Source organism: Perissodus microlepis, chromosome 15 (assembly GCF_051167445.1).
Source record: "Perissodus microlepis isolate ML-2025 ecotype Zambia chromosome 15, ASM5116744v1, whole genome shotgun sequence".
NCBI classification, from domain to species: Eukaryota; Metazoa; Chordata; class Actinopteri; order Cichliformes; family Cichlidae; genus Perissodus; species Perissodus microlepis.
In genome coordinates this window covers 9,885,715-9,909,728 of record NC_140475.1, presented here as the reverse complement: position 1 = coordinate 9,909,728, position 24,014 = coordinate 9,885,715, and the positions used below count along the sequence as shown (strand labels likewise).

General features: G+C 39.8%; 2 protein-coding genes across 5 annotated transcripts; one reads left to right on the top strand and one right to left on the bottom strand.

Annotated features, from left to right (window-relative positions):
• Nucleotides 1-374: 374 nt before the first annotated feature.
• On the top strand, nucleotides 375-16,683 carry snx9b (sorting nexin 9b). Of its 4 annotated transcripts, none has more exons than XM_084953197.1 (19): nucleotides 375-707; nucleotides 2,080-2,166; nucleotides 4,029-4,103; nucleotides 5,016-5,141; nucleotides 5,659-5,736; nucleotides 6,736-6,898; nucleotides 9,958-10,096; nucleotides 10,353-10,440; nucleotides 10,682-10,807; nucleotides 10,961-11,078; nucleotides 11,156-11,286; nucleotides 12,189-12,292; nucleotides 12,395-12,498; nucleotides 12,672-12,749; nucleotides 12,987-13,063; nucleotides 14,024-14,113; nucleotides 14,874-14,988; nucleotides 15,076-15,167; nucleotides 15,347-16,683. In XM_084953197.1, exons 1-19 carry the CDS (start codon nucleotides 696-698, stop codon nucleotides 15,392-15,394), a joined length of 1,851 nt encoding a protein of 616 aa, XP_084809323.1. In that variant the 5' UTR covers nucleotides 375-695; the 3' UTR covers nucleotides 15,395-16,683. The 4 variants fall into 4 exon arrangements, with proteins under 4 accessions (XP_084809323.1, XP_084809324.1, XP_084809325.1 ...); XM_084953198.1 differs by having other exon boundaries at nucleotides 376-707; nucleotides 10,356-10,440; XM_084953199.1 differs by lacking the exon at nucleotides 5,659-5,736 and having other exon boundaries at nucleotides 376-707.
• A 16-nt stretch (nucleotides 16,684-16,699) lies between these two features.
• LOC146371719 (angiopoietin-related protein 1) lies at nucleotides 16,700-23,136 on the bottom strand. Its single transcript, XM_084953202.1, has 9 exons — nucleotides 22,938-23,136; nucleotides 22,390-22,636; nucleotides 21,785-22,000; nucleotides 20,646-20,765; nucleotides 20,424-20,538; nucleotides 20,191-20,328; nucleotides 19,156-19,372; nucleotides 18,866-19,061; nucleotides 16,700-18,793 (listed from the first exon to the last, which is right to left on the bottom strand). The coding sequence occupies exons 2-9, from the start codon at nucleotides 22,543-22,545 to the stop codon at nucleotides 18,647-18,649; spliced, it is 1,305 nt and encodes a 434-aa protein (XP_084809328.1). The 5' UTR covers nucleotides 22,546-22,636; nucleotides 22,938-23,136; the 3' UTR covers nucleotides 16,700-18,646.
• Nucleotides 23,137-24,014: the final 878 nt, after the last annotated feature.

Sequence of the window (24,014 nt, the reverse complement as noted above, 5' to 3'; positions counted from 1 at the left end):
TGCACAATGAGGCCAGCAGAGGGAGACTTAAACAAAAGAGTAAACATAAGTTTAGGTTCAGGGTCACTCCCTTTGAGCTGTCAGGCCCATAGTGAGTAAACACACAATTAAAAAACGCACTGGAAAATTTAAAAAATCCCGCAAATAGTAGAAATTCTTTTATTACTACTACTATTTTGATTATTATTGTTATTACTTATTTTTTCCGACAAGTTAAAAATTTTAAGTTACCACGTTTTATATATATATTGTATTTTTTTAATCATCGTTTAATTATGAAGTGTTTTATTTCTTCATATTGAAAAAAAAATTATTTGCGATTTTAAACAGTCGTGTAGTCTCTCTGGAGGAGCCACCATATCGGACCTGGACTACCTTTCCGGTTTCTGTGCGCGTTGCAGGTCACTCCCTCCTCCGTACTGTCAGCAGCTCTTTACTCGCTTCAAACTTGGTAGTCGCACTCAGCTGGTCTCCTTCCCACCTTTCGTTTTCTCGGATTTTTTGAGTTTTTAAACGACCTACTGTTTTTAAGTCATGTGTTAATGCATTTGTCGCAGCGGCTTTCCACCGGGAGGAGTTATCGTGTTTGCTTCGCCTCCAGTTGAAGAGAAGCGCGGAGGAAATGTCCAGCTGAGGACTTGAAATCCTGAAAACTACAGGGCCTGTTTTTGTAATGATTGATCAATGCTTCGATAATGGCGCAAAAGGTGGGTTTGACAACTTTCCTGGGCTTCTCTTAAAGCCCCAGCACGACTACACTGGCTTCTTGGGTTCCCCCTGGAGCTTGTTTTTCCACCAATACTGAGGGCTGTAGACTTGGACAGTCAGAAGTGTAGTTTCTCGCATTAGTTTTACAGTGAAGACTTCACTCGGTGAGCTCCGCATTAAGGCTGAAAGCATTTAGGGAGTCTGCTTTAAAAGCGCTATGGCCGCTTGTCGCACATCTGTATGCGCTCAGCGAGAAACGAATGCTTTTGCTATACATGGAAAATGTGTCTCATTAACGAAGTGTCTTGTGACATTTTACTACCTTTCCACTGTGGGTCATAGCTGCCTCCGCGGAATTCTGGGAAATGCAGTCTTTTCTCAAAACACTGTTCGTACCATATGTGACTACTGTTTACCTTAGGTGAGGACTACAGGGCCATAAATGTAGCTGCAGCACTGTAAACACGATAATTTTGCTCATAGTATTGTTCGCATTTGGACCTAATGAGTGTTCTTTTAGGGGTACCGGAAATGGTACGTGAAGCAGAGTGTGTATAAAGATAAACCGTATGTAAAACTAAGAAGTTAAATATCCCCTCTACTCTAGATATGGTTTATGATATGCAAAAAATCCTACTGAGAATAATAACACAGGTCTGCTTTTTATTTTAAGTAATCCTTAATAAAATAAAATAAATGGTGTTAATAAAAAAATGCAGCAGTCAGCACAGTAAAAAACATGTATGTGAGGGACCAACGACAGAACGACCTGATAATTCAGTTTGATTTTTTTAAGATCATCAGCAGACATGAAAACATTTATTGTCATTTTCTGGTATGATGCTTCTGTTCAAAAACCTCATCCCGCTTCCTGGACTGCAGGGTGGTGGTTGGTGGACACTGAAACAAATGTTATTTTGATGGCTTCCTAATAGCCTTGCATTCCATCTCGATAGTTAATGAACAATTTCCCCACACACAAAGTGTGTGGGTTTGTGCTTATTTAACTTACAACATACTGGAAAGGTTTCCGTCTACTGTCTCAAATTAATTCATGAGTATAGATGAATAGATAGATGTGTTTTTGTGTGTGTGTGTGTGTGTGAGTGAGCTTCTCTGGGGCCATGGAGGAATGACAGATTAGTACATGTGGGTCACTGTGAGAGATCTTGTTGGCTCCTGTATTAAGCTGAACTGGGTAACGTTGTGGGTCTGCCTGTGTTTTGGTTGATGCAAGAATTTAGTTGAGAGTAAGCATACCATACCAAGAACAAGTTTGGCCTGTTTCACTATGTCCTCATATAATTCTGAAGTTTGTTAATCAGTTATATAGTAAACCTTAGAACTTTTTTTTTTTGTTGTTGTCTGCAGGCACAGGTTTTATACGACTTCACTGCTGAGCCTGGAAACAATGAGTTGTCAGTGAAAGAAGGCGAGACAATTACTATCACCAATCAGGTAAATAATACAAACACTGGTCTACTTTCCATCTGTTTAGCATCAGGGGTAAAGTCTCACACTCTCAGCTGTAAAGAAGCTGTCAAGATGTGACGTGTACGATATGAGTTTTTAATTCAGTGTGTGTGGGTTTTTGTTTTTTTGTTTTTTTGCATCTGCCTGTAATCATTAAATCATAAAACTTGCTTGTGTTGTGGATACAATCATTTTTTAATAACTTTGCCTACAACAACATTGCATACATTAGTCCGGGATCAAATGTTTAGTGCGGCTCTTCCAATTTAAAAACAAAAAACTTAAAGCACATGACCTCACGTTGTCACGTGTGTCACAAATGTGGACAAGAGGTGAAAAAAAAAACAAAAAAAAAACAGAAAGCAAACATGATGTCATTGCTGCCAGCCACAAACAGTTCAAAGGCCACTGGTTAAGTGCTGTCCTACATAGTTTTCCAATCGATGTCTGTGTCATGGCTATCAAGGACTCAGCGTATCAGAACTTTTATTTTTCATCAACTACACTGATGAGGAATTTGTCTCAGGTGTGTACATACATACCTGGCTTACCTGTTTATTTCTTTTTTGCTTGGTACTAAACATTAAAATGATGTTTAAATGGTAAGCTCGAGATCTGACTCACAATGAGTCAAATCTAAGTGTGACTGATAAACAATCTGTTGGGTTCCCACAGGTGACATGTAGTTTTTGTGTATAGGCAATCGCATATGTACAAGTTATTACTGAGCCTGTTTTAGTTACCATACAGCTTCCCTTAAAAATGTAAGGTACAGGATAAAGTTTTTGTAGGACAGCTTTGTAAGCAATGAAGATATTTATCAAAGCAATTTAAAAAAAAAAAAAAAAAAAAAAAAAAGTTTAGGATACATATGTTGCCACAATAGACACAAACACAAAAAATAAGCAGGAGGCTACCAGGCTACCAGACTTAAAATATAAATAGGGAATTGAAGATGATGCAAATGCTTTGACAGTATTGACATTAAGAAAACATAACTCAAATATATAAATTTGATCAATATAAAGTTTCACACACTATTGAGCAGAGAGAAAATATAGAGATAATATGGTGTCTTTAAAGGAAAGCCTCCGTCACCTGTTAAATCTATCTGGAGTATTTGGTTTATGGGTAAGTGATTCTTCCATTTGTATATAAAATAACTTCTCCTTAATCCAGTGCGCAAAGGTAAGTGGAGAGTTAGACTTCCAAGTTAAAAGTACATGTTTTGTCTGCGGGTCGAGCAGGACTGAAAAAAATGTGCGAGCTTCATATCAACCAAGCAACATTTGTTGCATTGAAAGGATATTTTTAAGGAAAGATGTGGTTCTCTTTGGATTTGTAGTAATACGACCTGTACATGAAAAGTAAATCAGAAGCCGTTCAGAAGCTATGTGCTACATTATTACCTTCGTCTTCAGTTTTTGGCATTGAGGTTACTTAAAAATGTGAAGCAGAATTTCTTCAAATGTTGATACCACAACATAATGTTCTTCAGAACATTATGTTGTGGTATTGTGGCCTCAGTGTGGCCTCTGTGTAACAACTGACCATAGGACTGGACATATTACACAAATATGTGGCATTTAAAGAAGTAGTAGTCGGAGAGAAACATTGTAGACAAAACATTTTGTACTTTGAAACATTTCTTTGTAAATGTGATTCAAATAATTTCCAGTAACTTAATACAAATTTTAAAAAGTAAGTAACTAAAACATTAGCTGACTTAGTAAAATGAAAAATCTATCTGATTATTGGCTATTAAACTAACATCCTGAAGGGAGAAATACCTAAGTACCTTGTATTTTTTTTCCTGTAACTAATATGCAGCTGGGTCTCTCTTTCAGAGTATTGGAGGTGGCTGGGTGGAAGCACAGAACTCAAGAGGGGAGGTGGGACTGGTTCCTGAAGACTACATTGAAGTGAGTTATATTGTGTCTGTTGATGTGAAGAGTATGGAGGAGATGCCAGCAGAGCTTTCAAACCCCATAGAATATTCAAAGAGACTTTAATTCACATAAAATTAAGCAAAAAAAAAAACGAAACGAAAACAAAACATTCTGTACCGAGGTCATGATGTACCGTGGGTGCAGTGGAACATTAATCAGCTAGACATTTCATAGACACCTCGTCACAGACAAAGATGTATCTGCATACTGTGGTGCCATCTCTTACGTGAAACTAAAGTCACAACAGGATGTGTCTCATTCAGGGTTTTGCTGATTTGGGTGTTTGTGTGTGCGAGCGTGCGTGCGCGCGGGTGTATGGCTCGATCCAGTAACTCTGACTTCATGTGGAGGATATGATTCACTCTGAAGAAATTTACAGACACAGAAAGAGTTGTTTAAAACTAAAGTCTGTGATGTTAACAACTTAACATCACTGTAAACACTTACCACACAAGAGCTAACAATTGTGTGTGAGGGTGAGAGGCATTGATATTAAACATCTGCTTAACTTTGCAAATTTTGGTGGGTGCATGCTTGTTTGTCTGACCTCGAGTTACCTCCCCAGCTGCTCCCGGACTGTTTTGATTCTGTGTCCAAATCATATAAAACCCACAGATGACAATTGCACTTGTAGCTTATGTAATGCCTCATGAAAAACACCAGAACTCAGTCTGTTTTTCAATCACACTGCTGTTTTTTGGAAAGATTGAGAAAATTAAAACCCTGTTTTGCAAAGCCACGAGTGAAAAATGAGACGATCACATTACCGCATGAGGATGCACCTTTAAAAATCATTAGATCATGCTGGAATGTCTGGATCTATTCACTAATGGGAATTTTTTCTCTCTCTTCCATTGTCTTTTTTCTTTTTTTCTTGATTTGCAGCTCAATAAGCAGTTTTCTGTGTTCCCATCAGCTGCAGCACCTACTCCAAGTTTAGGAAATGTTGCAGCTTCAGACCTGTCCTTCTTTGATGCATATGCACCTGCATCAACACCTGCACAAAACCAGGTAATGCATTCAGCCAGTGAAGATTTCTCAATTTCACAAGTCTAGTGCAATGCTGGGTAAGTAGGTGTGCAAAATATAGAGCGGTACACCTGGCGTGCTTCCATTCTCCCATTCAAAAATTATATATGGTAGGGTTATGCTACAGAAAACAATCAAAAAGCAGAAGTGAGCGATGGCAAAAATGTACTGACGTTAATGCATCCCGTCAACCCCAGAGATGCAGAAGTGAGACCAGCTGGTGTGGGAGGTATTAATCTTTGTCATGTCATTTTTAAATGATATGCAGTCCACCAAAATCTTCAGTTAGCAGGCAGGAAGTTCCACAATAGTGAACATACTGCTGGATCAGTAAAAATATGTTGCGGCTCAGCAAGTGAGGTAAAGCAGGAAATGTGTCGGCTATTGTTCCTCTGACACATCTATATCACTTTAACAAAAAGCCCTGCACAGTGTATACTGTCACATCTGGCGCTTTGTGATGATGTCACCTTTGTTTCCCCCTCCCCCTCCCCTCAAGGTGGATGCTGGGGGCTTGAGTCCCCAGCCGGAAACCCCCGACACCCCAGTTTCCCCCTACCTTTCGTCCCCTGATGAGGTAACCGTGAGTTTGGGGTGGTGGGAGTGGCCTAAAAGCATGAACCCAAGCCCTCCTGTCCTCACTCCTTCTTTGCCCAAGCGATCCTCTCTGATTGGTCTGCTTTGGCAAATTCCCCTGCAACCCTTACTGCCTGCAAAAAGCATGATCTCAACTTCTCCATTCACCTTGCACTTCAGCACAAGACAAGACATTCCACCAATCAGCACCCACACACTGTTAAAAAAGAAAAGAAAAACCGTATGAATCGGTGGTAAAAGAGTTCATGATCCCCACATGTATTTTACTAATCACACTGACAAATCATCAGGCCAGAACACACGCTTGTACCAGAAATCATGATGAAAATTATGCAAATATCAGTAATAATCACTTTTTTTAAGTGCTGCTCTGTAATGAGAAGTATAAGAGCTGCAAAATTTAAAAGCACATGCTCTTAGAGTGTTGTTCCTCAATGCACTTGCTTGTTAATGTCATTTGAGTAGTTTGCCTGTTTATTTTTTTTCAGTGATTTGTTTTTTTTAACCTACAGAAGAGAAACGCACAAAAGCAGTGTTTTTGCATGCCTTCGAGTTGTTAGAATTGTGTATATGCCTGCCTTGTAAGCATGGCATGCTGCATTTTGAGCATTTTTAAATGCTGTAAAAACAAAAATAGGTTGTGTAAAAACACAAATGGAAGTTTTTGTATGCCAGCATGTGCCTCTTTCTCCAGATTATCGGGTATTATTTTGATCTTTTCAGTTAACCCTTCTGTACAGCAGCATATGCAAACTACACACTCACTGCCGGGCTGATTTATCTCAGCAGATTCCCTCAGAGAAGCCCGGTCCTCATCAAATGTTTGGAAAAGGATGTTGTTTTGAAACTACTGTCAACTTCTCATTAAACAGACTCCAAACAGGACTGGACTTTACTCTGCACCTTCTCTTCTTCTCGCGTTTGATCTGTTATTACCGCCCGTCTTCCATTCCTCACAAGTTCTGTTTCACTCTTGCAGGCTACTAATGGTAATGATCCGTGGTCGGCGTGGAACACGGACCCATCAGGGGGCTCCACCAACAACTGGGCATCTAATCCAGAGGGCACACAGACTGGGAAGAGCGCTCCTGACCCCTGGGCCCCTGTATCACATGGTCACCCTCAGGCTTACCAAGGCCCAGGTAAAAAAAAAAAAAAAAAAAAAAAAAAAAAAAACCCAGATAGCTTCAGGAACCATGGTTGTCCTATTGTTAGAAGTATAATGTAAACCTTTTATTATCATAAAAATCACTTTAATATTTTTCGACAGTTTGAAATTTCAACTTTCTCTTTTGTAGCAATACTCGCATACGACTGTGTTTATGTCATTCTGAAGTATGTAAGCTTCATTTTCACAGCAATTTTTAACGTCTTAATGCGGTTACAGGAAAGGTAAAGTCATGCAATGGTTTTGGCTCGTCACACTACCTCGTGAAACAGTTTAGCTCACTCTTTACTTGTTAAACTGTTCTTCTGCATAAGCTGTACTGTATATATGGCTGCAGGGGAGGGAGCAGTTCTACAAACACGAGTGACTTCAGAGTCCCTCGCACTTAATGCATCAAACAGTCAGGCTCACATTGATTAGTTAGGTTGTTTTGTTGCAATCACAATTGGTTGAGGTGATAAAGGTTGTTGCTTCAAACAGCCTGTGGTGCTTTTTAGTGATTCTGCATGAGTTTTTGAGCTCGGCTGACGTTTGGTTAAAGGTGTTTGAATTACAAACAGACAACAAGTTCCGAGTTTGAGAATGCCTCTGTGGTAATACGAAAGATAAATTAAGCTTTGTGTTAAATTTTTGATTCATGCTTGATATCAAGTGTTTTGTTTTTGAATCATGCTTTCTGAAAAGCTCATTTTTAGATATGCAAGTGAGGCATTATGTGTTTAATTTAGCATATTTTTTCAGACCATTGGATAAGATGGTGTTTAAAGTTCTTTAACTATTGTTGCGACAAATTGATATACCAAGTGTTTTTATTACTCCACAAATCACAAACTGCTGTCAGTAGTTGGAAAAAGTCCATTGACTTTGTTTTCAGTGATAAGATGTTCAAGAGGTCAGGCTTTTTATATATGGAAAATGTCCTACTGTGAAAAAAGTGCTACTGAAATAAGGATTTGTGGCTGAGTGTATGAGGAAAAATGAATAATATGTGATGTAGGAAGAACACCCAGATGTATATTTTGGATGTTTCTTTTCCCGTGTCGTGAGAAATAGATGTTATGGAAACAAATCTTAAAATTGCAATTATGATTTTTCATTGAGCAGCCAGTGAAAGGTGTTTGCGTCATATATATCCTGTCCTTCATGTTATCTGATATGAACAGAAATGCATGCTATGTACAGTAGGACCTGTAATCTTGAACTCCACATACTGTATTTGAAAATACTACGTGACTCAGATTTTCACAGATTTGCAGTGACTGTAACTCCTCGATGTGGTTTTTCTTACTTGTGCAGTCCCGCCACAGAGAGAAGCTCCAGCACGGGGACAGAACGGTCAAATCATGATTCTGTTTTCTCTAGACTGTGGAAAATTGTGCCTCACTCATGACTCAGAAGGATATATTACTTGAGCTGCTTTTTAAATTCTTCACTTTCTTTTGTAAAAAAAACCCCCAAATACATAAAAAAATAGTACATTGGAAAAATGGTCAGAGGGGAAATTAACAGACTTTTCCTCTGTTTCTCTCTTGCTAAAGACATCTACCCATATCCTTACCTTATTGATTACACAGGTATTCCGTTTATTGCTTTTTGGAAGCCTGTTGCTCATTTTTGTGTGTGAACTGCCAATAATATGAAGAAAGAAACATTTCTTTTAAAGCATGTGTGTACAGTTTGACACTAACAATATTATCTTTGTATAAGAGGAGGTTGGAGGAGCTTTGTTAGACGCCCTGCACAGATGGAGATCAGTAACTAAACAGAGATATAGTTTTCAGTTATAGACTTTGTTGAGTGGTGCAGGAATAAACTTTTAAACATTTCTAGATTTATAGAAGAACACTTTTGGCAGGACTACCTTTGCTGCCTTTCTTAATCGTTTACCTTTATGGCATTTTAAATTTACAGATAGATAGCGGAGGAGAATGGCTGAGGCTGTGGCTTACTAGCAGGTTAAATATACCCCATAGTTGGTCAACTCGCTTTGGAGCAGGTGGCAGACCTCGGCAGCACATTTGCTTTGCCTTTTGTAGTGTTTCGTTTTCAGTTTGATTGTGATCCGATTGCAGTAAAAAGGAGTTGAACTGGGTCTGAGCTTGTCCTCCTGTGCTTGTCTGTGGGGGTTGGAGCTGTAGCGTTATCAGCAGTGAACAGGCACACACACACAACACACATGTCTCAACTAACTGATCGGACACAAGGACACATATATTTAAAAAAACAAAAATGAAAATTAATGAGTAAATGTGATTCGGCAGGCCAACATGGAGATAGAATGAAAGTTGCTGTAATTTATGGGGTATTTTTGTGTATTTTCTTTGCTATTTTATCCAGTGTGATTTGTTAGTATAATATGATATTTTACATGCCAGTTTCAGTTTTAACTAAGTTATTATATAGTTTCCAAGTTTGGCTTTGAAATGCAGTGTTGGAACAGTGCAGCTATATGTATATGTGGAAATGTTTTCTCTTACCGCCTGCTGCCTGATTCAGACTTTAAAGGTTTGGCTAGCACCAATCCTAACAAATCATGCTCAGCCCTTTTTTGCTTTGAACTGTGTCAATGCGTTTTGAAGCCTGCTTTGACATGAAGTGTGCAGCTTCTGACAAAAGCAATGATCTAGATATCATGTCTGGTTCAGTATGCATGCACTATTTTCACAAATGAGAAGTACTGAAGGACAAATTTAAGCTTTGCAGTGTGTAATATTTTTAGCCATTTAATTGAAAATGAGAGTGATGATGCTTAAAATCTTAAAGCATGAGAACCATTAATAGATTTGCATTGCTTCTGATATAGATGTGTGCTGCATGCCCTCATGCTCAAACAACTGACTCCACTATCTCAAGAAAAATCTGTTATGTTATATTTAGACCCACACTAAGTAAAGCTCAGTGAAGCATTAAGGTGTGAATTTTCACACAACTCTTGTAGTAGGAACATCTATAAATGTAGTATAATAGTTGTACACAGTGCTTTTTTGTGCATGTGATCTGAAAACAACTTGGTGTACACGAATCTTACCTCAGGGGCAGAGGATGACGAGTGGGACGATGAATGGGATGACATGAAATCCACTGGCGGTTATGCTGAGTCAGAAGCCGGAGAAAGTGGAGCACTGCAGAGGGGCGGATCACATGCAACTTCAATGAAAATCTCCCTCAACAAGTAAGAGTTAATAAGTCAGTAATGTGCCTGGCTTCAAATAAGCTTTTAACATAAAATAAGCTGCACTGTACAGTTTGAGCTGCTGATCAGAGTTTGGACAGCAGAATTTACTTCAGCCAAAGTGTGTTCAGGCTCTTACTGTAGATAATAATAAACTGAGTTGCAGCAGCACAGAGTAATCTTGTTCTAATGATGGTAACATCGTATCAAATAACTACACAAGACTAATCAGGAAATTTTGTCTTGTGTCTTTGAGCAGGTTCCCTGGGTTCTCCAAGTCGGGTCCGGAGCTTTACCTCCTTTGCAAGCAGCTTGTAAAGGGCAAAGACAGACTTCCAATTTATGTAGGTCATCTCCAAAAATGTTTTTTTGTGTGTGTGTTTTTCTTTAGTTCTGTTAGAACATCAACGTGTGTCTTATTAAGTTATTACACAGAAGTCACCAGTCATAATTAAAAACCTATGGCTAAATTATTTCTATAGAGATATTCGCCTTTATATAAAGTAGTATTGTAGCATCTTTTGCCAGCTCGCCATATGTTTGTCTGGCGCAGTAGACTTCTGAACCTTCATGTTTTGTGCTCAGATGGGAGAAGTTGGTCCAGTGTGGTCTTACCCAGAAACCCAGCTAGACTGTGTTGTAGCTGATCCCAAAAAAGGCTCAAAGATGTATGGCCTCAAGAGCTACATTGAGTACCAAGTCACACCCAGTGTAAGTATCCAAGAGCTATTTTTTAGGTTATCAAATCAACTAAATGCACTAAGCTAATCTTTAGACGCATAAATAAATATAAGAAGGACTGAAATGTATATCTTTACTTCCTTTAATGGAAGCTGTACTTTTTTTTTCCCCCCTGGCATGCAGACCACAAACCGACCCGTCAATCACAGATATAAACATTTTGACTGGTTGTATGAAAGGCTTCTGGAAAAATTTGGGTCAGCCATTCCCATCCCTTCTTTACCAGATAAGCAGGTTACAGGTAGGTAACTAGCCAATAAATGCGTATGGCTGAATGTATTTGTTTTCCGTTCTTTACGCATTGATCTCTTTTAAAAGGCCGTTTCGAGGAAGAGTTTATTAAGATGCGTATGGAGCGGTTACAGGGTTGGATGACCAGGATGTGCAGGCACCCCGTTATTTCCAGCAGTGAAGTATTTCAGCTTTTCGTCACCTACAAGGATGAGAAGGTAAACTGATACATCCACTTCCCATCTTTTAAGGTCTTTGAGTATGTGTTCTAAGACTGTGTTGCTGAAATCAGTCTTACATGAATGATTTGGGGTGTCAGTTAGTTATTTAAAGCTAATGTAACAAAATAATATGTAATATGTAACTACAGAATAACTAGCTATTGTCAGTTGACTGAGGTGACATGTGTCCATGTTGGTGTACAACTAAAAAGGTACTCTTGGCTGAGCCCTTATTTCCCAAGCGATAGATCTGCATGTTTGATTTGGCACAGATTTTGCACTGGATGCCCTTCCTGACACAATCCTCCCATTCATCCAGGATTGGGACCTCCACACAGGAAGGCATCACCTTGTGGTGCTGTTCAGCAGTTGCATTTAATCAGTTAATTGCTCACAGATGTAAATTCTAGACTAGACAGACTGCCTAACTAGCAAAAACTAATTAAAATCATGCAGAAACAGCTGGATATGGACTCCCATAGTTGTCCGGTTGCCCAGCCTTCTGTATGGAAGTCTTGTCTCTGGAAAGGCATGAAGGAATTTCTTTAAAATTGTCACAAATATTAATTGTGCCCCAAATGAACTGAACTTGCCGGTTATGATTTTGACCATAACTTGATAATTATTACGCTAATTATTACAACACCAGACTGAAATGTCTGTTCAAAAAGTGCAAACTCAGCTTCAGTTTGACTTTATAAAGTATCGCAGAAACCCTTTTCTGGCCACGACTATAAACTGCAAAGCAGTAGCAAACAACCGCAGGAAGTTAATTCTACTTTCTTTCAGCCAAATGTTGCAGATCAAAACTAAGATTGTTATTACTAATAGTTTAGGGTTGGGGCTTATTTTGTGGCATTAATTATTTCTTTTTTAATTAAAACAATTGATTGTTACAGGACTGGAAGATGGGCAAGAGAAAAGCAGAGAAGGATGAGACAGTAGGAGTGATGATCTTCTCCACAATGGAGCCTGAAGCTCCAGACCTGGACTTGATAGAAGTGTGAGTTTTACCAAGAGAAACTATAGCACCAAAAAGTGTTTATGTAACTTGTGTGTAGTACTGTATTGCGTAATTCATGCCAGTGGTGTTCCTCATTCACAGAGAACAGAAATGTGAGCAGTTTAGCAGGTTTACCAAATCCATGGATGACGGGGTGAAGGAAATCCTCACAGTGGGGCATGAACATTGGAAGAGATGCACAGGCCGTATGTTCACACTGCACTCAAGCTAAATAACTGTTTAGCACACCTAGGCCACACCTTAAGTCTGTGCTGTAATTACTATTTACATTAAATGTTCATTATTCTGAATATTTTGTCAACTTAGAAAGATGGGGGAAAAAATGTCTTTGTTACTTTGTTCATTTGTTTTACCATAGCTCTGCCCAAAGAGTATCAGAGAATCGGCAAAGCCTTCCAAAACCTTTCCTCTGTCTTCACCAGCAGCGGATACCAAGGTACGGAGTACAAATATCGATTCAGCGTCATGTGTAATTTGGGGCACTTGAGGCATTTTCCTGGGTGTAAGGAGTTCTGTGTTTGTCACACCGATGTCTCGGGTTACAGCTGGAGACATCTGGAGCAATCAGAACTATGCTGTAATTTGTTATGTGGACTTTGGTTTTGAAATCGAGTGTTCGTTATTTACTGTTGGGAAACAGTAGGATGTATTTTAACAGTGTTTCTCGCTGCAGGTGAGTCAGCCCTAACCGATGCCATGACAGCAGCTGGGAAGACATACGAAGAGATAGCTCAGCTGGTTGCAGAGCAGGTACGTACTTTGACCGCTGCTGTAAAATAATCTAATGTGACTGCTATTAAAAGTAAGAGAAATGTGTCTACCCTTACTTTTCCTCTTGTGATTATGTCTGGAAACTCACACACAGACCATAAAGAGAGAGGGGTGGGGCAACATCTTTCTGTGGCCATTATCTGTGTTCACTGCATGTCTCAATATCTGTGAGCATTTCCCAGTTCCCCTGTTGCTGACCTCTTTAACCCAGCGTCCTGCTCGTCAGTTTCTATCTGTGCAGGAAGAGGCTTACGGCAAACTTATTCCTAGTGCTTCCTTAGTTTTGCTTTGACTCATGTATCAATGTGGCTTTTTTGTTTTTTTGACTGAATGACCCGATGAGTGTGCAAAGTAATAAAGTCCATTCTTGGCCTTTTTGATGTCCCAGCAGCTTCCAGAGGAAGGATTTGTCTGGTAAGCTTGTCCTGCTCCAGGCAGACTTTGTTAGTGATTTGGTAGAATTCTTATTTTAGTTGAGTGAAACCTGTGATGCGGTTTAGTGTTGGAGAAATACGATCACTAGACACTGATTCATCTCAGGGCACAAAAGGAACCAGTCCAATTTATCTGATGTTATCCAAAATGGATGCAAACAGCACTCCCCTGCAGAATAAGGTCAATAGTGAGCAAAGGAATTGGCACTACAATTTAAAATGATAGTTTGGCTAAATATTTTGTGTTTTATTTCTGTGCCATCTCATCCCAGTGTGTCTCCCTGTTGGATGTTCCTCTGAATACATGATGTTTTATATATAGTACTGCTATTTAAAAAAAAAAAAAAAAAAAACTACACTGAATTATGGCTTCATTGTATTTTCTCTTATCAGGCTCTTGCATTCCTTCCTGCTCTGTTTTACTTTCTTCTATTTTTAAGTACTGGTGACTTTTACCTTTTTACATTTATAGTTCATGTTTGTGTCTATTTTTGTTTTCTCTCAGCCCAAGAAAGACCTCCACCATCTCATGGAGACCAACAATGAATACAAAGGACTACTTGGATGTTTTCCAGATACCATTGGAGTCCATAAGGTACACTAACATCCATGCCACAGGAAATGGGCTGGAATGTGATAATTTGCCGTTATGGGGTATCTGATAGGAACAGAGGTGCTGTGCGTGCCACAATATAGATAATACAGACATCATACCAATATCTTCCTTTATTTACACATTTACATATACACACACCCCCACATGCTAACACATACACTTTCAACCTTCAACTACAGTATAACGATACCTGTTTAAAATATGTCACCGCCTCTATATCACTACTACACCTTTACAATATATGTCAAGTGTTCAAGTTAATTATTATCCCTTTTCTTTGCCTAAGATTACAAAAAACTTGGGAATGTGTATGCACACACATTTTGCATGTACAATCTTTTTGAGGGACCCAGTGCTTTTTTTTTTAAGTACTTTCTAAGTAATATAAAAGAAAATTGCCTATGCACTCCATACTAAAGTGTGAGCAATTTCTGTTTTTCATAGTTATTATCATTGCAAAGTGAAAACTCTGAAGCCCCTGACTGTTGATGTCTGGGACCTGTACTATTTGCAGAAATCACTATAGCGGAAGTTCCCAAAACTGCTCAACACACACTCAAACAATCTATGATAGGGTAAAAATAGCACAGCAGGGGAAAAACATGCATATCTGATTTTTGGTTGAACTGTCCCTTTATCAGATAGAAGCAAAAATTAACACTAGCAGTGTGTGCATATTATTATACAAGGTTTAAATAGTCTAACTAAAGTGCCTTCTGTTTACTTTTGGTCCCTGCAGGCAGCCATAGACAAAGTGAAGGAGGGTGACAAGCTGGTAGCCGCCAGTAAAATTACTCAGCAGGACAAAGTCACCATGGCTAAACGTGCCAGCACCATGTCTTACGCATTACAAGGTACAGCACGGTCACAGATACTGAAGTAATTTGCTTTATCGCTGCATGCAGGCTGATCACCGTGGTTTCTCTTGTCTTGTGCTGCAGCTGAAATGAACCATTTCCATAGCAACCGTATCTATGACTACAACAGGGTCATGCAGTTGTACCTGGAGGAGCAAGTCAAGTTTTACGAGACGGTAAAGGCATTTTAATAGAGCATTTCTCACAGTAAATTTGACTGTGAAACAGTTTGTCCTTTTCACTTCCTTATTACCTGGAAAGAAAGTAGTTTCATACCAAAGTGACGATATGAAGGCGTCACATGACCTTTTTGTATTAATGCTCGTTTGTCTTCCTCTGCACCCCCCACCCCCAGATCGCAGCGAAGCTGAGACAAGCGCACAGTCAGTTCACTACAATGTGAAAGCGGCCGCTGGCTGTCTTGCACTAAGAGACGAGAAGATTTAAACCAGCTCAAGATCCAAAATAATTTTGCTTATTTTGCATTTTTCAACCCCTGTCCTCTTTAATTTAAATTTCACTTCTGTTTTTCTCTTACCTCATCTCCTCTTTTTACAACTCATCCCAACAGTCCCTGCTTTGCGGTATCCGCTACTTCGATGTTAAAGAGTACGAACGACATCTGAAAAGGCTTCAAGAGTGACAGCAGCTGTACTTCTTAACACAGACAGGGAAAAAAAATCCATGTTGTAGTTATAGTGGCGATGAAATCAAACCCTGGCAATTCTTTAACGTGATACAGTTTTGTTTTTTTGGTTTTTTTGTACAGCTTCACGTGCAAACATAACCATCTATCTCAAGGTAACGCTCTGCAGCTTTTCACTTTTATTCCATGTTAATAGTCATATAGGAAAGGGCGCCAAATACCAAAGCTATTCTCCGCTCTGCCAATAAGGACAGCCAGGATATATTCAAGCTTTACTGTAGGTTCATTTGAATAATTTTGTTACCATATATAGTATTTATATGTAAAAAGAAATTTACACTATTGTTAGCAGAAGCATTCCTTTAAGGATTCAAATCTTGAAAGAGTTAGCAAAGGCAGTGTGTGCGTCCTCCCGGTGTGTGACCGCCACTCGCAGCTCCCAGCTCCCCTTCATCCCACACTTCCTCAAAAGCGAACAGGAAGCTCCACCTTCTTCCTGTTTTCCCCTTTGAGAAAAATCGAAATGGTCAACCTGGTTGGCACCCCAAAGCTCCTGCATACTCACACACTGCAGTTTGCATTTTAAGAAACAGAATCTGGAATGAGTCTTTTTTTTTCTATTCTTTTTTTTTTTCTTTTCTGTTCTTTTCTTTTTAAAAACATTTAAACTAAAAGTCATTGGATCAGTGCTTCCCTGCCACACTAGTTAACTTTCTCTCAGTACTTCGAAAGAATATTTGCCCTTGTTTGACGCAGTCATTGTGTTTGACATGATGGTACAAGAATAAAGTCATCTGTAAGAATTCGTACTATTAGAGGAGTTTGGAAGAGCCATGAATTATATGTTCTTGTTTTTGCTTATCACCGCCCAGTTTTCAAATCAATCTCTAATCTTGTTCACTCTTTGTTAGAAAATATAAATTCTACTGCACCTATCAGGGGTTTCTTGTAATTGATATGTTATGTATAGAACTATTTGCAATACACGTGTCATTTAAAAAGAAGCAAAAATTCAGTTTGATTTATTAAACAATGATTTGTACTCATTAGGATGTCATTTATTGCGTGTGTGTGTCTTTGTGTGTTTTGAAAGAGCCCTCATCTTGTTCTCTGACTCGGAGGGGACGGCACACTACGCACCCGGATTTCCTCACACTAAAGCCTTTATTCACTGCAGCAGATTCATGCGTAGATATGGACAGGAATGGGAATGAGCTGGCAGCTTGTGTGAAGAGTGCATTTTGTGAATTCTTGTTGTGAAGGAAGTGAAAGAGCCCTTTTTACCCTGCTCTCATTTCACGCTGCCATCAGGTGCAGTTGTTCATGTAGGCCACAGTGGCTATATGAATAGATCTTATCAAATGGAATCACCCGCAGTGTGTTTATTGCTTCACAAGACCATATAGAAAGCTTGCAGAATTATTTTCCAGTTTTTGCAAGAATTTGAACTGATATTTTGCAATTCCGAGGCTTTTTGGGAATATATCTGCTAAACACATACCATATTATCATACTATAGTAACATGAAATGCTATTGGTCTGTGGAAACCCCAGGTTTAAATCAATACGATGTAACTAACACAGATAATGTGTTATGTGTAGAATGATTATACAGCAATGAATGCCATGCCATTAAAAAAAGATGTCTATAGTCATGCATAACTTACGAGGCATAGAAAGTGCTGTGCATTTAGGACTCAGTGCTTTAAAGTGCCAACTGTAGGAGTGTGAGTCCTGCATTACAGTCTAATTTCCAACTCACATGAGCTACATCCTGCTCATGTGCTCAGCTGCACATTTGCTGCTCAGTACTACCTCTTTCTGGCACCATGGCCGCAGAGAGTGATTTGATTGTGTCACTTTTTTATGGCATGTGGTGTGAAAACAAACACTTGGCAATTACATTATTTTATTTTATTTTTTGCTGTAATTACTGCATCCCCCCCTCCCCCAAAAAAAGAAGTGTAAGTATTCACAACTGTGTTATTGACAGCTTTTAATAAGCACATACAGTGCTGTCACTTAAAGCTGACAAAGTCATGTAATGTCTCTTCTAACTCCATATAACACTATTGCATGCTATGCAGAATGTTTGACATGAAGGTATAAAGCATTATAAAGTTCTAAAAAAGTATGACCCACAATGGTAAATTTTTTCTAGACCTCGTTAAAAGCTGTCAATTTAAACACTTGTGGAATGTGTTATAAATGTATTATAATGCCCTGCACATGATGTAAGATGCTTATAATGCATTACAGATAAGACCTTGATGGAGAGTTGGGGAGAGGGGATGCTCTGCTTGTAGTTTCTGAATGTGAAACATGTCTTTAAGCCACATTTTATTAAGTATATATAGTGTTTATTGCACAATTAATACATTAATGTGTATGTATATGGAGTCTTCAGATAGCACATGACCTAATACTTTGAGACAGTAGCACGTATCAGATATTAAGTGACTTTGTTTTGTAATATCAAACCCATTTTATTTCAATTATTTTTTTCCCATTGATTAAAACAGTAGAAGAACTCCAAAATAATAAAACTGGCAATAGAGTGATTACAAATATGGAATAAGCACATACATGCAGAGCGTTCAGCAAACTGTGTCATGTGATTCTTTCCAGTTGCAGGTTGTCTCCACATGGTGGCTAGAAGACAACCTTGTCATCACACAAATACATTTTGGCTGGTATTTTACATGTCAACATTAACAAACTATAGTACAAAAAGAAGTATAAAACAAGGAAGAATTCACTTACCAGGAGTGAGTGGGGGGAAAGAACTAATCAGTGAACAGGATGATGTTTATATTCACACAATACAACATGGATATCAGCCGCAGTCACATAAGATTTAAAAGCAAAGAGGTTACCGGGTAGGTCTGCTCCACACACAAAACGTTTCCTGAGCATACAATAAAGTGTAATCATCATCGTCCTGATCATCAGATATCTTCATCCCTACAAATGCTGCCAAGGACGCCAGTTCCCGTGTCCTCACCATTGTTATGGTGACGAGCGGCTTTGGAAGCTGCGTGGCCGGATCATCATGCTGACTTTGCGTAGGGAATAATAATCAGAGTCTTTCCAGGAGTGCCAAACAATTCCATCTGGACCCAGCGGCCCTCGCCCTTTGGGAGTGTAATGGCCTCCCTATATGATGAAGAAGAAGATAAGAATTTGTCTTTAAAAATGTAAAATGCAGGGTAATTTGTGTATCCTTACCCTGTAATAGACTCCATTAAGGTTGGCGTAGAAGCACTGGTTATACCACCAACCGCCATGTGAGATCTCAGCGCAGATGTTTCCACTGTCTGGTGTACTGAAGCCCTGCTTATCGTGGTACCAACTGAAAGAGTCCTGAACTGTACCACTGAAGCCTGACACATGGAGACGGTACTGATGCTCCTCATCTTCCACACTGCAAGAAATTATGTAAGGAACACAGTTGCTTGTGTATGTTTTGGAATATCCAGCCCAATGAAAGTCTGCATAGTTTGTCATCTGACACTAACCCGAAGCTCTGGTAGAGGGCATGCTTGTGCTTGCTGGTCCAGTCTTCCAGGTCAATCCGCAGGCTGTAGTCTCCCTGGGCACTCAGATCATGTATGTGGTCATTGCCTAACCAGAACTCTGAGTGCAGCTCACCAAATCCATCCCTGTAGTCCCTCCAGTTGCGGTCAAAGCTCACTGAGCCATCAAATCGCCGCTGAATCACAGTCCAGCCGCCACCTGGGAGAAAGTGTAAAATTCATTCCATGTTTGATGGGTTATCATCTGCTCAGCTGATGACTATAGGTCAGGTACAGAATATTTAACAATTTGACGAAAACATTAAGTAGCTATTATAAATGGCAGTGCATATTTTAACTCTGGCCATTTTTCTGATCTCAGTAATCGGTCTGATATTACATAAAGTGACTGTATCAGCTCAGAAAGCCTAAATCCATAGACGAACTGTGAAGGCTTCATGCAAGTGTACCAAGTAGAACTGGTTTTAAAGAAGTTTTGGTCACAAAAATGGTATTGCATTTATGTGTTGGATGAAAATAACTAATGGATAATCTATGGCACTGCTTTTGAAGTTATGCACATGAATAACAATATTTGGTGTTGTATGGTCACATTAATCATGTCCAAAGTTTTCAAATAATGAGGGTTTACACAGTTAAAGCCCAGGCTTTAGACTGCTCCAAATACTCTGTTTTAGTCAGGTATTTCTACCCTTGGCTCTGTATGATATCACTAAGAGTAGACATGATCATATGGTCATTTCAGGCACACAGCTCTGGCTGTCAGCACAGACCTGCTGTTCGAATCTTTTGTTTTGAGGGGCAGCAAATCAGAAGAAAGTTGGCTTAAAGAGAGGAGGAAGTGGGGGTAAAAGCAAACTGTTTTAGACAGGAAATGAACTCAGGGACTTTGCCAAGGATGAGTGTGAGACTGTAAATCATGCAGTGCTACTGCAGTAGAGTCCCAGAATAATAACATGGAGTTGAAAATTACCACCATAGCTTCCCTTTAATCAGGACCGCTTGCACATGACTTACCATCTGTGTCCATATCGCAATAGACTTCCACAGGCATCCCTGCCAGTGATGGCACCACAGTGTAAAGGCCAGATCTCCTGACACCATTGTGGTAGATAGAGGCACAGTCTATAGGACAGTTCCTCACATGCTGGATCTCTGAAAGAAGAGTAAAACAGGCAAGAAAGTGTCAGAGAAAATCAACAAGTGGTATTTGGCACCCTCTGCTGGAACATCATTGCTTGAGCATGTACCTGGGTGCAGCGCATCGTGAGCATTCATGAGAGGATTGGGTCGGACAATGTTGATCAAACAGCCGGGGCTTCTTTTTACTTTATCCACCAGAAGTGTCAGATTATGTAGTTGGTTCTAAACATAAATACAAACAGAGGCCAACACTCAAAAACACTTTTGCTAACGTTTATGAGAAAAAAGAGAGAAGAAATTCTAACAAAATATCCCCAAATGGTAATAACCTGAAGGTCTAGGATCAGAGTCCCCTGTAAGTGCAGCAGGGTAGTGGCTTCAGCGTAGTGCAGCTCCAACTCATGAAAACGCTGCTCCAAGGAGATGTTCAAGTGGACCCTCTCTTCACTCTGAAATCATTGAAATAGAAATACACAGACTCACATGTGAATGAAAGGACGTGCAACAACTGAGACAAGTGCATTTTTAAATTAGTTAAAAATAAAGGAAAGAAATCATTCACATTCCTGTGACAGATATATCAATCTGTTACAGGAACCCTTCATTCACATGTTAGGACATGCAATATCTGCCAAACCAACATCTAGATCCATCCATCCATCCATCCATAAAGGGTCATGGGGCCTGCAGAAGCCCAGACCTCCCTCTCCCCAGCTACCCTCTGCAGTTCATCTGAGGGAACACTGAGACGTTCCCAAGTTAGCCAAAAGATATAATCTCTCCAGCATGTCCTGGGTTTGCCCCAGGGCCTCCTCTGGGTATAACATGCCCTGAACACCACACACAGGAAACGTGTGGAGCAAGTCCACTTGTAATACTTAAAGACAGATTAATCTATTCAGAGCTCAGACACACCACCAACAACAACTCCCATCACCACAAACTCCAGAGCCCTCTCCCCTGTCCTGTGCTTCCTGTGCAACACACAAGACACCAGCCACTTCATCTGTGGCCACCGACCAGTGTCTCTGTTTAAGCTCACACTGAGACGAATGAGGCAACACATGCAAGAGTAGAGTAATCCTGTTAGTGACTAAGGTCAAGGGCATGCTGGGAGAGAAGCCAGTTTGATGACCAAGCACCACATCAGAGTAAAGAACTGCAGCACGTTTCCTGTCGTAGGCGGACATGTTTATTTCAAATAAAACTGCAATCAAGGCTTATTTGATCACATGTGGCTATATTTAATACTACAGACAGAACATATTAAGTTATAATAGTGCAGAAAAGTGAGCCACTACAGGTATAGTCTTAAAAATAAAACAAGAAAATATGTTTTCACACTGTCACAATATTCTCCATGTAGCTATCAAACCTAAAAGGGTTGTTGCTGATGGTTGACTCAAGTCTGCTAAGTATAGCATCCCCCCTTCTCCCACCTACTTAAGTATAAAAATGGAAATCGAACCTGCAGCTCGAGGACTTTGATATGATGTCGATGATTCCTGAGCTCCTCCTGCAGCTCAGAGATGGTCTCTTTCAGCGCCATGATCTGCTGCGTCCTCTCCTCATTCTCATGCAGCCAGTAAGAGACCTCGTCTGTGCAGCGAAACATATCGGGACATCTACGCTCGTCCAGCTGAGGCAGTGTGGCCACCAGGCGACACATCCCATTCTCCATCACCTGTTGAGGACAGGTTCAGACAGCCGAAACAACCGCTGTCTTTGTTCACTTGTTTTTGTCAATGCTCTATACATAATCTCAGATTTATATCAACTCATAACAGTGTTATCTTTTCCTCACTTAAATTCTCTGATTTCCCCCCCCTAAAATCTCTTAAATATATATACTTAAAAAATAATAGGTGTCTTGCCACCTTAGTGTATTATTTTTTATATTTTTTATGCATTTCAAATGTACTTGATGGGAACATTATTCTGACTTCTGCTCAGATGGAAAGCTCCTTAACCTAGCTGATGGATCTCTGGTGTAAAAGTAGCAAGCTGTTGCAGTGATAAGGCTGTGCTACTATTGTCTGGAGAACATCACTGCAAGATGGTTATTGTAATCACCTGGTTTGTGTACTCCCCACACTGGGAGCCCCCACCGTTGCGGATAATGGTAGCGTTCAAGCCGTCTGTTTTGGCCTCTGGGAGCAACACAATGAGGATATAAAGAGCAGAGCACATGCTCCAGCCGGGAGGGGCAGTTAAGGACAGGAGAGACATTGCTGCCACGGGTTGTTAGTCTTTCCCTGCCTTGTCAGCAAGAGTGGGCGTGGGACACCCGGAGTGTGCGCTTCACCATGTGAGGCTCTGTCTGCAAGGAGCGAAAGAAAGACAACACATGCATTATCATTCCACGAGAAAACAGAAACAGAATATAGAAAGGAAGGAATATAGTTCACAAAGCCATAAAGACACTTTAAGCTCACTAAGATATGATTACTCTGACAGACAAGCAACAGAGTCAGACAACTTAGTGTACCACTCATTAAGTCTCACTTACAGTGGATAAGTCATAAAGTTATCCACTATTTTATAGAGATAACCTATAACTAAAAAGAAGATATGAAAAAACAAACAAATAGTAGCACCTGTGGAAAAGTAGGTGTTCTCACCCTAGCTAAACACCACCTTCTAGCCCATTCCTTGCTTGCATGGGGCCAAGGGGTCCTTTCCATTGTCTTTGTCTTTTTCTTCTTCTCTTTGTTGTGTGTTCCTCTCACTCTGGATGCTTCATGCTCCTTTTCTCTCTTGCCATCTCTCGCCCTCGCTTTCCTTCTCGATGTGGACATCGTAGTCCAGTAATCCACCTCTAAGAGGATTCACATGACTGAGGGGTGGGAAGGAGGCAGGCATAGAGGGAAGTGATAGTGGAATTATGGGTAAAAGCCAAACATGTGCCAAGAGCTGAAAAATGTCTTTTAATTTACTAGAAATATCCATGTTTTCTGTTAAATTACTGTTTGTCCTGATTACATCAAACAAACTGTGGCAGAGCAGAATGTGCGCTGAACTGTTACATTTAATGGTTATAGATTTGTGTTCTTAATTATTAAATAAATAAAAATGATCATCTTATAGACCCACACGGTCAAGGATTGCTGTAAGAGGTGCACATAAAGACTGTTTGCACTTTAGAAGAGAACATAATGTAACTAATATGCATCAGCACACACAGTAAACAAACATCACCCACAAGTAATCCCGCTCTGAGCTAGTAATAAATGATGATGCGCGTCGAGGTATGATGGGTGCTGATCCTATTACAGTATCAAAGTCTTTATATTTTTATACCTTTGACTGCAGCTCAGCATGCATGGTCTCATTAAGAAGAAAATGAACTGCAAATCATACCCTCTATTGCATTTTCATTAAGCTGTTATTCAATTGAAAAAATCTTTTCCCAACAGTCTTCGCAACTGTGTTATATCAGTTGAAGAACTCGTGCATTGCAAATTGTCTGATCAGTCATTCACCTGGTCTTTTCAAAGAATTCAGCAAATCACACAGAAGACAAGGCAGTGCCTTAACCTCCAAGTATAGATGCAATAAATGCAAATGAATTCCACATAGAAACTCTCAGGAACTAGATGTGTCCCTGCTGTATATGTCAGCAAAATGATGTCTGTAAGGCCACATGGTGGTGCCACTTAACCACTTTATTATCTGCTGGCCTCTCCAGAGCTCACTGA

Excerpts from the sequence above, each read along its gene's own strand:
- LOC146371719 (XM_084953202.1), bottom strand. The coding sequence starts at position 22,545 with ATGTCTCTCCTGTCCTTAACTGCCCCTCCCGGCTGGAGCATGTGCTCT. Across the intron at positions 20,539-20,645 it reads CTCTGATCCTAGACCTTCAG|AACCAACTACATAATCTGAC; the intron begins GTTATTACCATT and ends ATTTATGTTTAG. Across the intron at positions 19,373-20,190 it reads TTGCGATATGGACACAGATG|GTGGCGGCTGGACTGTGATT; the intron begins GTAAGTCATGTG and ends ACTTTCTCCCAG.
- snx9b (XM_084953197.1), top strand. Across the intron at positions 2,167-4,028 it reads CAATTACTATCACCAATCAG|AGTATTGGAGGTGGCTGGGT; the intron begins GTAAATAATACA and ends TCTCTCTTTCAG. Across the intron at positions 10,441-10,681 it reads AAGACAGACTTCCAATTTAT|ATGGGAGAAGTTGGTCCAGT; the intron begins GTAGGTCATCTC and ends TTTTGTGCTCAG.